General features: G+C 37.0%; 1 protein-coding gene across 1 annotated transcript in view; it reads right to left on the bottom strand.

Annotated features, from left to right (window-relative positions):
* The window catches only part of LIX1 (limb and CNS expressed 1), a 50,563-nt gene extending 46,301 nt beyond the window's left edge, over positions 1 to 4,262 (bottom strand). Inside the window, exon 1 of the mRNA XM_059416673.1 lies at positions 3,949 to 4,262. Within this exon, the coding sequence (XP_059272656.1) occupies positions 3,949 to 4,030 (82 nt within the window). The 5' untranslated portion in view covers positions 4,031 to 4,262. The remainder of the gene's footprint in view (positions 1 to 3,948) is intronic.
* Positions 4,263 to 12,399: the final 8,137 nt, after the last annotated feature.

The following is a 12,399-nucleotide window of genomic DNA, read 5'->3' on the forward strand; positions in this document are numbered from 1 at the left end:
GCATCTTGTGTGGCTGGGCAAGAGGGCAAGGGAATTTCTGCTGTTGAAAAAGCTGTGATTCTTCCTTAGTATCAGGAAGTGTACCTCCAATACATAGCAGTCTAATATTTCCCCCAATGCAACATAAGGCCATAAGCTTGCAGAAATAATCTAACAACACCATTAACTCCAGTGGCTCCCTGTTGCCTACACTTCTGTGTGATTCCACCTGATTTTATAGCCTTGTCGCCACCTTCCCCAATGCACTGTTTTTGTATTGCCTGATATGTCTTTGGACAAGCTCTTCTTTCTCCTCAAAAGTGTCCTTCCCCTCTGACTCTCCTGTCACATACCTGTTCAGATGGGCCTATTTAATGAGTTTCCTCCACATTCCCAGAAGAGTTCATTTCAATGCCCTCCCTCCCAACCCCCCATTTTCCCATGACAGCACAAATGACAAGGTAATATAATACTTCTGAGAGGCAATATCATCTAGTGGCTAAAGGTGAGGAGTTGGAATAGCATTTGAATTCTGGCTCTATCACTCATTAACTGTGTGGACTTGGGCAAGGCACTTTAATCTCCAGGAGACTCAGTTCCCTCACCTACAAACAACAATAGTGCCTACATTACTGGTTTGTTGTGAATAAATGTTCCTAGCATAGTGCAGGTCATCACATGATGAGGACTTGATATCCTAGCATTACTATGAATGGATAAAGAGCAAGCCCAAAGATGGCAGATAAGCATATTATACTCTTGTTATATGAAGAGTTAACATTCAGAGTAGAATCTGAAAGTGCAGCCATCTTGAAATCATGTAGATTTCCTTTGAGAAAGCAAGCACACTAGGAACTGTCAAGTAGTGGCAAACAAATAGTAAGCTCAGACACACATTTTAAAAGAGCTGACAAGGGCTGCTTTTAGGATAGCTCATCTTTGGTTGTGACATATGACAAACAAAAAGAAATTGGATGTTGAACAAAGCCAGGAATGTAAGGCAACATGGAGATATGCCTTAATTTCCCTGCAAAGAGATTCTGGCTGGTGGTTTGGAGACTCCTAGCACTACTTGTTACAAATTTGAGACAGTTACACAGTAGAGAACAATCCAGTATCAGCTTAGATGAGTAAATTTCAAATTGAGAGACCATTTTATTTAAAATGTCTTTCCATTATTTTTTATTTGAAATGTGAAATAGTTCTGGAAAAAAAGCAAAAAATTGTTAATGGAATTCATTTCCTTCCAGGAAAGAACATTAAAAAAACAAAACAAAACAAAAACACAAAGTGCAACTATTGCCAGATGAACACCTTGTCTATAACAAATGAGATATTTAATGCATTGCAAAATGCCACTTGGAGGGCCTCCTTGGCTGAGAAAAGCAGCTAAATAATATTTCCTTAAATGAATGTAACTCTCCCCATGTGTATCAGTCTCAGACCAGAAAACTCCTCTTTGGGTACTTTTCCTGACCAACTTGAAGAGAAAATTCAATTTACAATTGCTTGTTTTTAAATAAATCAAAAGCCACTGAAGGCAAAAAAAAAAAAAAAAAAAAATTCAAATGATCATTTATATCTCTTGTATTATGTGTTTCCAAAGAATGAAGAGAGAGAGAAAAAAAAAAAACCTGTCCCTCCATTTATAGAAAATTAAGAAAAACATTTTGAGAGAGAGAGAGAGAGAGAGAGAGAGTGTGTGTGTGTGTGTGTGTGTGTGTGTTAATGCTCCTTTGTTCAACTGAGCTGGGTTTTAAAAATTCTTGGACTGGCTTTTCACCTTGCAAGAAAGCAAGGTAGCAATTTTTCTTAAGGATTTGGCAGTGATGTACTCAAGTGCTTAGCTCTGTCCTTCTGGCAGGAAGACACTGGACTGGGGTGGGGGAAAAAGGTCCACACAAGCAACTAGGAGGAGAGGAGGCTGCTCAGAACCTGCCATTCAGGGCTGATGGCAGCTTTTTACAAGCTGTTTTAAAAGATGAGTGTGGTGGCAGCAGCTTATGGGTGTGCCAAAGAAAATGAGTCCACGTGCTAAACTCTGGCATGTGCATGATAGACTGCCAAGGCATGGCATAATCCCCCAGCAGACTTTTGATGTCCTGCCCCAGAAAATGAGTAAGCCTGTTCCCATTTATTCCATGAGGATGGTGAGTGGCTGGATGTTTCAATGTTATAAAAAGTGCTGGTACAGAAATTTGCCATTTGGCTTACTTTCACTTAGTCATTTTTCAGATTAGAAACACCTGAGTGGAGAGGATCAGCAGTTTAATACTCATACCTATTTAAGCCATGCAAGCAGTTGCAGAGTACAATCCGTTTGAGGGTAAGCAGGCAATGCTATCTGATCAAATTTAGGTTCTATGTTAATGAATGAGATACATGAAATAGGAGACTTCTTTATCTTTCCATATAAGAGAGTTCCCGCAAAGGTCTGGATGATAGAATATAAGGTATGTTTTATTTTAACCCCTTTTCTATTTTATTCTCCCTGCTAAACTGTAAACAATTGGTGGGGTTTAGTTAAGCTTAAAAAGTGACCATATAATTACAGACTAAACTTCTTTTTCACAAGAAACTCAGTGAAAAGTTGCTCCTCTGTTTCTTTTTACTGCTTCCACTCTCCAAACCCGCAGCATAAGACCCCTGGTTCTATACAACTTATTCAAAGCTTTGAGCAGGTCAAGAGCCCTTTCACCCTTAACTAGTGAATTCAGTGCCATTGTAGGAGAAAGACGTTCTTTCCTTCCCTTTTTACTTAAAGGAACACACTAAACCTGAATAGACTCCAGGTTAGATTGGGGGAGGAGTGATTTTTATTTGTCTAGCATAGTTATTGACATATTCTTGAAGAGAATATTTTAAAAGACAGAAAAAAGGAAGATAGGAAGGAAGAAAGGAAGGAAATAAAGCACTTAAATATGGTATTGAAGGGCACACTGGTAACAATTTAATTTCTAAGAAGAAAATTTTATAGAAAAAAATGGCCTAACATTTTTGTCTTCATCACACATAACAGAAATATAAACTAAAAGGACATCTGGAAACTAACATTATTCAGCAATCAGAGAGCAAAAATCCAAAGCATTGATGTTTTGATGGAGACAAACATAACAAGATTCACAAAGAAAGCTGTAACTTATTGAAGAAAAAAAAAATTCCATATGCATTTTACCTTTTGGGCAGTTTCATAGCAAAATTCTATTTCAGAAGCCCTTTGTAATATGAAACTCACTGTAGATAAGATACAACACGAAGATAGTCTGTTTTGCAGCAGTAGGAAATCAAATTGGTTCCAGAAACTAAGTTACATGACAAATGGTTTAATAGTATTGCTAGGATTGGAGAGCTTGATTGAATTATTTTCATAATCATTAAAAAAAAATTTTGAAATAATTTTGCCATAGCTGTTCAGATTTTTTTTTTTTTTTTTAGGGGGAGGTGTTGCAGAGGTGGGAAGACTCTAATTTTATTGGCCTTTTAATTAAAGTGTTATTATTTGTTACCAAAATTCAAAAGCTCACTGGTGATTTATTTATTGTTGTTTGTTTGCAAAAAAAATTTTCAAACACAATATTTAACACAGTTAATGTGTTTTGAGGATTAAACAGGTTAACAAATACAGAATATTTATTATCATATCTAAGTTATTTTTAGCTTTAATCTCAGCAGTAATCAGCCTTTCTTTATTTATAAAAGCATCTGGAAGAGTTCATTAAGTCTCTGGACAGTCTTTATTTTAGGAAAGACTTCCAAACAGTTAGTAAGATGTATCACTGACAAAATAACCCAGCAACTAATACACGTAGGTGAAATGAAATCATTCTCCTGACTGAAGTCAGGAACAAGTTAAATATCACTTAGACCACAGCAAACGACTACAGAGATTTAGGAGAAATCATACTTAAATAGGATGTGACTAGACGTTTAGGACTATTTTCAGAAAACTTTTTCCCCTTCAGTACTTACAGTCTTTGAAGACTAGAGCGGGGTCTCTGTGAGGCAAGACTTGGGCAATGATGTGTCTCAGGGATTCCAAGGTTCTGTCCATCTTGGGTCTGCCTGTGTGAGCCTGCTGCACAGTGTCCTCATGCCTGAATTCTTGCAGTCCTGGACTGAATTTGTGCAGCTCATTGATGCACAGGATTACCAAAGAATCCCTTTTAACATCTGCCAATCAGACATTTCCCAGAATCTAAAGACCCCTCAGGGGGCCCTCCTCCCAAGCTCACTTATCTTTGTTGTAGGCTGAGCTAATTAGCTCTAAAGGCTGGCTGACAGGCTGGTTCCCATTGCTTCCTTCTGTTAAACACACCCACCTACAGGCTAGCAGGGGAAGCTCGATAATCATGGGACCAGATTTCCTCTCCAACCAGATTCTGCCTGAATGGTGTACGGCTTTCTGACTTGGGTATTTCTTTTGGTCCCCCACCTTCAAATGTGCTGTCCCCAGTATAAAATCAAGAAGGTTATTTCTCAAGGAATTACTTTAGTAACAAAGGAATTTCCAGCTCAGAATTTCTAGTTAAGAATTAGTACAATCTAAATTCTTTGGTAAAGAAATGCTATAAAGATTATGGATATTGCCAGGGACCAGATTATGTTTTCTATTTGAATTCGGAGAGTCTCTATGGGAACCAAGTTTAAAATACCCCCCTCCACCCAAGTTATAGTAGCTTCTGAGGGTAGTAGTAAGTAAAACCTTTGCACTGTCTTTTGGCTTGCCTGAGAATGTTTGTTTTCCTATTTATTCTTCAAGGCAATCGTTCCTAGGATTGAGTTCAGTGAAATCTGCTATCACTCACTTCCTTTTAGTTCATGATAACTCCTCCTATTAAAATTTTCAGGAGAAGCAAAATATGTCTTCTTCTAAAGAATATAGTTACTAAAATATCTTAACAGATTATAGTACCTTTCTCTAATTCCCGTACCACTCACAACAAGGTTAAATAGTTTTTCCACAGGAGACATAAATATAAGTCATGGGATTCCACTGCAGTAATTAGGATTTATACCAGAACTGACTTTTAATGGCTGTGACCTATGTTAGTTACTGAAAACTTGCTGAGGACCACTCTTTTACTTAAAATATTTTTCCAGAGTAGGCACAAGAGTGCCCTCCAATGTTCTTTCCAATGTTCAGATTCCATAATTATGTGGTATATGATTAATTGAAAACAGTTCTTTAAAGATAATATAAGTTAAATGTTTTGCATGTGATAGGCTTCTTCAGTTAGTTGGTAGAAGGGTGGGCTTGATAAAAGGAAACAGAAGAAATGGGGCTGTAATAATAATTCTTATCATAATGACTATTACTTAGTAAATGCCCCCAGGAGTATGTTACGCACAACAGAGACATGGGGCTGCCCCATTGTGCAGATACTATTAAAGAAAGAACTTGAAAGAAGTAGCACTTCATGTTAAGACACTTATTTAGGGTCCCAAAGTGTACTTTATGTGGGCTGAGCCAAATAAGAAATCATCAGTATCCTTGCCATTCATGAGTTTATAAATTTAAGAGAGAAACTAGATAAATGCCTATTATTATACAGTGATTGGACACAACATATAAATGAACGTAAGTACTTTCAGTGTCATGCTAAATTGGAAACCAGGATATTTAAGGTTCCCATTAGAGAAACAAATTCTCAAAAGAATGAGACTGATAATATAAAAATTGTTTGATACTCAGATTTCAATCAATAATGGACTTTTTAATGGGCATAAATTTAATTCTAGCAGTATATAAAAATATTTTGGTTGTGTCGTATGGTGGAAAGAACACTGAATTTTATATTAGTAAGATCTAGGATTTGATTTTTGTTACCTCTATGACTTTGAAGAAGTTACTCATCTCTGGGCTCAATGTCCTCACCATTGGCCCCTCTAGAAAATTAAGGAGCTGAGTTGGATGCTTTCAGATTTAACATCTATGATACTGTGGCTATATTACAAATGACCACAAATATTATCACATATTTTCTAGCCTTCTGAAAATACACTTATTTCCTAAAAGCTGGACTGGTTTTTAAATAGAACACTTATAATTCCACAGTAAACCTGAAATCCCTTCAACAAATGAGAGAAACAAATTAATAGGGTCAATTCAAAGATACTCATCACCAATGCCAATTAGGAGTTTGTTAAGAAAATTAATTTTCAACTTCCCCGAGATTTTTCTAAAGGTGGCAAACTGTAGGGGGCCTGGGTGGCTCAGTGGGTTAAAGCCTCTGCCTTTGGCTCAGGTCATGATCCCAGGGTCCTGGGATCAAGTCCCACATCAGGCTCTCTGCTCTGCATGGAGCTTGCTTTCTCCTCTCTCTCTCTCTCTCTGCCTGCCTCTCTGCCTACCTCTCTGCCTACTTTTGATCTCTGTCTGTCAAATAAATAAAATTAAAAAAAAAAAAGAAGGCAAACTGTAAGAGTCTGCTTAGAGAACCACAAAACAGCTTTGCAAAGATAATTCTATAAAAATATCATGATCTTTACTGAGTTATATTTTAAGAAATGAAAAAAAGAATTATAGAAAGGGGACTGTACAACATTCCAGTTGGATAGTATAGTTTTTTCTTTCAGTTCAGGTCCAAAGCTTCAGCAGAAGTTTTCCAAATCTTCTGATAAACATTTTTCCTTGTCTACCTACCCATAAAGACTTCTCACCCTAGAGTTCTGAGGTAAGACATAAAAAACCAACTCAGTGGCTTCTCCCAGTTCTCTTTGATGTAGAAAGTACCTGATGGAATTGGAAAAGCTTAAGAAACCCCTATGCTATATGTCTATTTCATATAGACTCTATGGTTCACATGCTAGATTTCATGTCAACCTCAACTACCTGTAGTCATAGGCCATAAAAAAAACTCAAGTATTAAAAGAAGGGTAGATGACTACAGTGAAAACCAAAATGATGTCTTTACAAATTCTGTATTACTCAGAAGAGTGAGAAATGGCATCCAACGGACATATTTAGTATTCAAAACTTTTACCCTATGGTAAAAGAGGAAAGGCTCAGGGCAACAGCATACTTACATTCTCAGAGTACAGAACTATGAGAATGTAAGAAATCAAGGTGGTATATTTTGCACCATTTCATGCACAATGCAACAAAAAAGTCTATGGAAACAGGAAAAGAAAATTCATTCTTATCATTCCAGTAATATTTTTGTTGTTAAGTGGCTCATTATAGGCACAAAAGGGGTAAGGAAGTGGGGGGTCACCAATTGAAATAACATCCATCATGTTAAAAAACATAATAAATGTATCAAAGTATCATCTTTAGTTAAAAAAAGGAAAGAACCTCTACTCTCCTTGCCTCCCCACTTCATGATCTGCTCTGTCCTGGAGGAGGAGGCTGGAATCAGTAAACCAGGACACTGGGCCTGCAGGTATGGCTGTAGTGAAGAGGGTGAAATTCCAGGTGGGCAGGCATGCAGACTCCACAAAGAAGAGGCCTGCAGTAACTGAGCCTGAGTCAAATCATAGCTACTCATCTGTAGGAAATGAAGTGACTGAGGGGCGGAGAAAACATGGATTGAAACTTAGGAAGACTATCTTTCCTGCAATAATTTCTTCACTTACTTGCTAATGTTTTGATTCTTAAAAATTTACAGTTTAAAATAAAGCAAATAAAATGAAAAAGAATTAAAGTTAGAGGGAGTATATCCTCTACAAAACAATGGGAAATGACTGATAGCAGCTCCTTCCAGATTCCAATGGGAGTTGGGTGAAGGTAGCTGGAAGGGCCTAAGAGCTGGATTGGCAAAAGACGGTCAGGGCTGTGAGCAAGATTGTTTCTAGGGGTATGTTGGAGGGTGAAGAGGGGCAAGGCCAGGAAGAAACTTACTTTGCAGAGGCAATAACTAAAGGTTTAGTGTCAGCTAAACAAAGCCGAAGAGACTAGTAGGAAGAATGAATGTCTGGTTAGCCCCAACTTTTTAAACTCTCAACTGGGAAAGGACCAATGAGATGTTTGATTCAAGGTATTTATGAGAAGGTCAGTTAGTAAAGCAACCTCAGACAAAATTCAAAAACACAGGTAATATAAAATAACTTTATCTCATTTTTAACCTTGTATTTCACTACATTTAGGAAATCATCAGTAAGTATTAATCTGTTTAATTAACTACATGAACAGATAATTAAAGAATTAATATCCCATTTATAGGTTAGAAAAATGTACATCTCCTCATTTTCATACAATATTACAAAAAATGCTTTCTTAAAATAATATCCCCCCCCCCCCTGCCCCCCGGTAAAACTGCTAGTGAACTGCTCTTTAAGGTTGTCTGGGCATTCAGAATCAAAACTCTTAACCAGAAAGCACAATGAAAATATACCTGTTTTTTTGAAACTTCCCATGCCTTCATGACATTTTTTTTTTTTTTTTTTTTAAGATTTTATTTTACAGAGAGAGAGAGAGAAAAAGAGCACAAGCAAGGGGAGCAGCAGAGGGAGAGAAGAAAGGAGGCACCCAGCAGACCAAGGAGCCCAATTTGGGGCTTGATCCCAGGACCATGAGATCATGACTTGAGCTGAAGGCTTGACTGAGCCATCCAGGCTCCCCTTCTTGACTGTTTAAAGTAAGCAATTATGCAGCCCTGTCTTGGTATTTGGCCTTGGAAGAAAAGTCAGAATTGATTCTTTAAGAAATACTTTAGAGGCCAAAGATCTCACCAGAGGAGGTTTTACTAGTTGACAGATTAAATTTTCAGGATAAACTCAAGAGATACTTAAAGGCGAGAGAATTTGAATATTCATTTACAAGATTGGAGACAATGGCGCCAAGCCCTTAGGTCATTAGATACGTGTTCTGTGAAAACTGAACTCATTACCTTAACTGTGGCTGGCTGACATCCAGCATAATATATATTTTGGAAAGAATAGCTTAATGTTTTGTTTATGGAGTGAATTTTTCTAGTGGACTTTATAATAATATTTTCTCTTATATAGGGTTATCTAATTATTGGTTCTTCTCCCTCTCCTTACATTTCCTCACAGGAACCATCTCCCATGCCCCCCAACCCTCACCTTCTGCCTGGGACAGACTTCTGTGTGGGACAGAAGTTTATTTTGCTGGGTGCTAAAACAAAAACAAAAACAAAAAAACAAAAACAAACTTTATACAAGTTGTGACTTTATGTGATCAGATTGATTCTAAAAGAGGTGTCTTAACTTCAGCTGAGTCTTTGTTGTATAAAGGAAGGGCATGCTGAGGGATGGGACAGGCTAACTAAAGCTACCTTCTTTTTCCCTTTCTTTTGGTAGTCATATTTCTGGGGGTATGAGTTCTTTGGAATGTTTAAGTCTTTGCAACAGTAATAAGCAAAAGTAATAAGCAAATGAAAACCTAGACTATGAAAAAAATTAATAATATTAGATTAAAACAAACCTGGGAAGAATGTTTACTGGTTTTAAATAAACGACTTAAACCTGAGATTTGTTGATGGATATGTTAGGTTCAAGCAAGCCAGTAATTTCATAGCTCCATATATTTTAGATGAAGGTTTCTGTAAAGATTGCATCATTAGTATACTCTTAATTCAATTCAGGCTATATTTATGGATAGCTTACATTAAGATAAAAGCCTTGCGCCCATCCATTTCACACTGTAAACTATAATTTCCATTTCACTTCCTATACAGTTAACTACCAGAGTACTGCACTTAGCATGCATCCTGTTGACACAAAAGAAATATTTATTTTCAAAAATTTGTTTAAAGGAAATAGAAAACTGTATAGAAAGGGCCCCATTTTTCCACAAAATGAAAACTACAGCAAGACCAATTTAGAGAATAATATATTCTTCTCATCTTCTTCAGGTACCTCAGTAGCCTTGAGATCAAAGAAAAAAGTACTGCTCCCTACCCTACTAGCCCACTCCCTTCCCACCCCGCCATGAAAAACCAGAAGTGTTCCACTCAGGGCTTCAGTCTATTGAGATGGGTTTTCTTGGACCTGTGAGAAAAATGAAAGGTTTATCATGGAAAAAAACAAATAAAAACCATTTTCTAAAAAGGGAGGAAATTTTGTGGGGGATAGGACTCAAATCCTTGTTCTGGTTGTATGGGACTGTCTCTTCTCAAACCTCCATACCAGGAAGACGAGTTAAAGCTTGTGGACTTTGGTGACCTTGCAGTTCTAAACCACTTGAGTACTCTGCTTCTTCTACCTTTTGCTTTTCTGGTTATGTATCAATTCCATCTTTTCCTCCCCCTCATTCCCAACCCTATTTACTCCAAGTGACTTTGGGCAAGTAATTTTACATATAAAAATGCTTTCTCACCCCTAAAATAAAAATAAGGTAATCAAGAATCTCTATACTTCTAGTATAATAGGATTCTATCCCAGATTTTCTTAACCTTAATACTTAAGCTGATTGTGCAATATTTTAGCTTCTGTTAGATTTCTTCCAAAAAACTGTCTAACATTGACAAAGTTCCCTTAGTTCTCCCTTCCCCTTTATTATTTTTTAAAATTTAAAAAAATTCTTAACTTTTAAAATATCATCAACCCCAACACGGGGCTTGAATTCATGACCCTAAGATCAAGAGTCACATGATTGGGATACCTCAGTTAAATGTCTGCCTTCAGCTTAGGATCTTGATGTCAGGGTCCTGGGATAGATCCTGTGCCTTGCAAGGCTCCCTGCTCAGTGGGGAGGCTGCTTCTCTTTCCCCCACTGTTCCCCCACCCCCACTCTGCCTGCCCTCACATATGCATGTGTGTGCATGCTTTCTCTCTCTCTCTCAAATAAATCAATCTGTAAAAAAATAAAACTTGCATATCTGCCAACTGAGCCAGTGAAGCACCCTCCCAACACCTTTAAAATCAAATCACTACAGGGCTCAAAATCTACAAATGCTCCTTTTGCAATATATCGAGTTAATTCCATAAAAATTTTCAAAATCATCTTTAATTTGGTCCTTTGCTGCCTAATATCCCTTTCCCAACTATAGCATATTATATTCCTCTTTTGCATGACTTCCTATTTGTAAGGTATTTTTCAGTCTACTTATTCAAATAAATCTGTCTTCCCCACAACTCTCCAAATTACTCTAGCCTTTCACTTATCCACGGTCTTTGAAGTTCCTCAGCATGAGATCAATGATACCAGGCTCTTTAGTAGAGTCTACTTTGTACCATCATGTAATTGTTGCATATTTATTTTTGTCTCCCCAAACACAGCAGAGGCCGTCAACAAAAATTTTATTTTAAAAAATTTAATCTAATCTAAATTTAATCTAATTATCTTTAGACAACATCAAGCATTTGCAAAACTTATCTGAACACTGTATTTTTTTTCTTTATGTAAGCCAAACCTCTTACTCAGTTAGAGTAAGGATTTTTTTTTTGACTCATTCAAGTGGTTACTTTTTTTTTTTTTTTAAAGATTTTATTTATTTATTTGACAGAGAGAGGTCACAAGTAGGCAGAGAGGCAAGCAGAGAGAGAGAGGAGGAAGCAGGCTCCCTGCTGAGCAGAGAGCCCGATGTGGGACTCGATCCCAGGACCCTGAGATCATGACCTGAGCCGAAGGCAGCAGCTTAACCCACTGAGCCACCTAGGCACCCCAAGTGGTTACTTTTTTTAATGGAAGCATATAATATCATAACAAATATTCCAAGTAATATATTTTTGTGTTACAAGGTATACTCCTATTTATGAGTTAAGCTACAATAATTTGATTGTAAATGGTATATAGAATGCTAATTTTAATGTCATTATTTATATTAAGGTAAAAGAAAAATTATATTTAAAAAATAACAGTATTAGTCACTCAGTCCAAGTGTTGTAGACTTTGGAGTTATTTCCACACTCCCAGTTATAAAATAACTGTGTAAGTCACATTATGAACTTTACCTCATTCCCAGCCTTCTACAGTTGCATAGGATGGTTGAGACCTTCATACAGCAAATCAAGGTCAAACTAAGATATGGTCTGATGCTCTCTATGGAGACATTCTGAAGAAAGATGAAAAACAGTGGAGATGGTGAACCTTAACCACCAAGAATATTGCATGTGACTTGAAAATATCTATACCTCAGGGTAGTGCTTTCCCTGAGAACCTGATGAACTCATCCCTCCACATTGTGGAAGTGTCTGATACACTTCTAAGGCAGCAGGTTTACGTGGAAAGTTCTTTAATTAGGTAACTCTTCGTCTTTTTCTTAAAATTTATTGCGTACATGACTAAAAGATGGATTATCTTCTGTTTAGTACCCTGTAAAGATCTACAGGGTTCTCTTGAAAGCTTTTTAAAGATAGCCAGCCAGCTACGCACCGAAGAACAGACCAATGGCTAACAATGTCTGTTATTTAAAACAAGTATAAACGGCATTATCATATAGGAAAAACTTACTTAATAGGAGTAACAAGTAGAGGATGAAAGCCTACAAGCAATGCATTTGTGCATCTAGATAAAAC

This window comes from Mustela nigripes, chromosome 12, assembly GCF_022355385.1.
Source record: "Mustela nigripes isolate SB6536 chromosome 12, MUSNIG.SB6536, whole genome shotgun sequence".
Classification (NCBI taxonomy): domain Eukaryota; kingdom Metazoa; phylum Chordata; class Mammalia; order Carnivora; family Mustelidae; genus Mustela; species Mustela nigripes.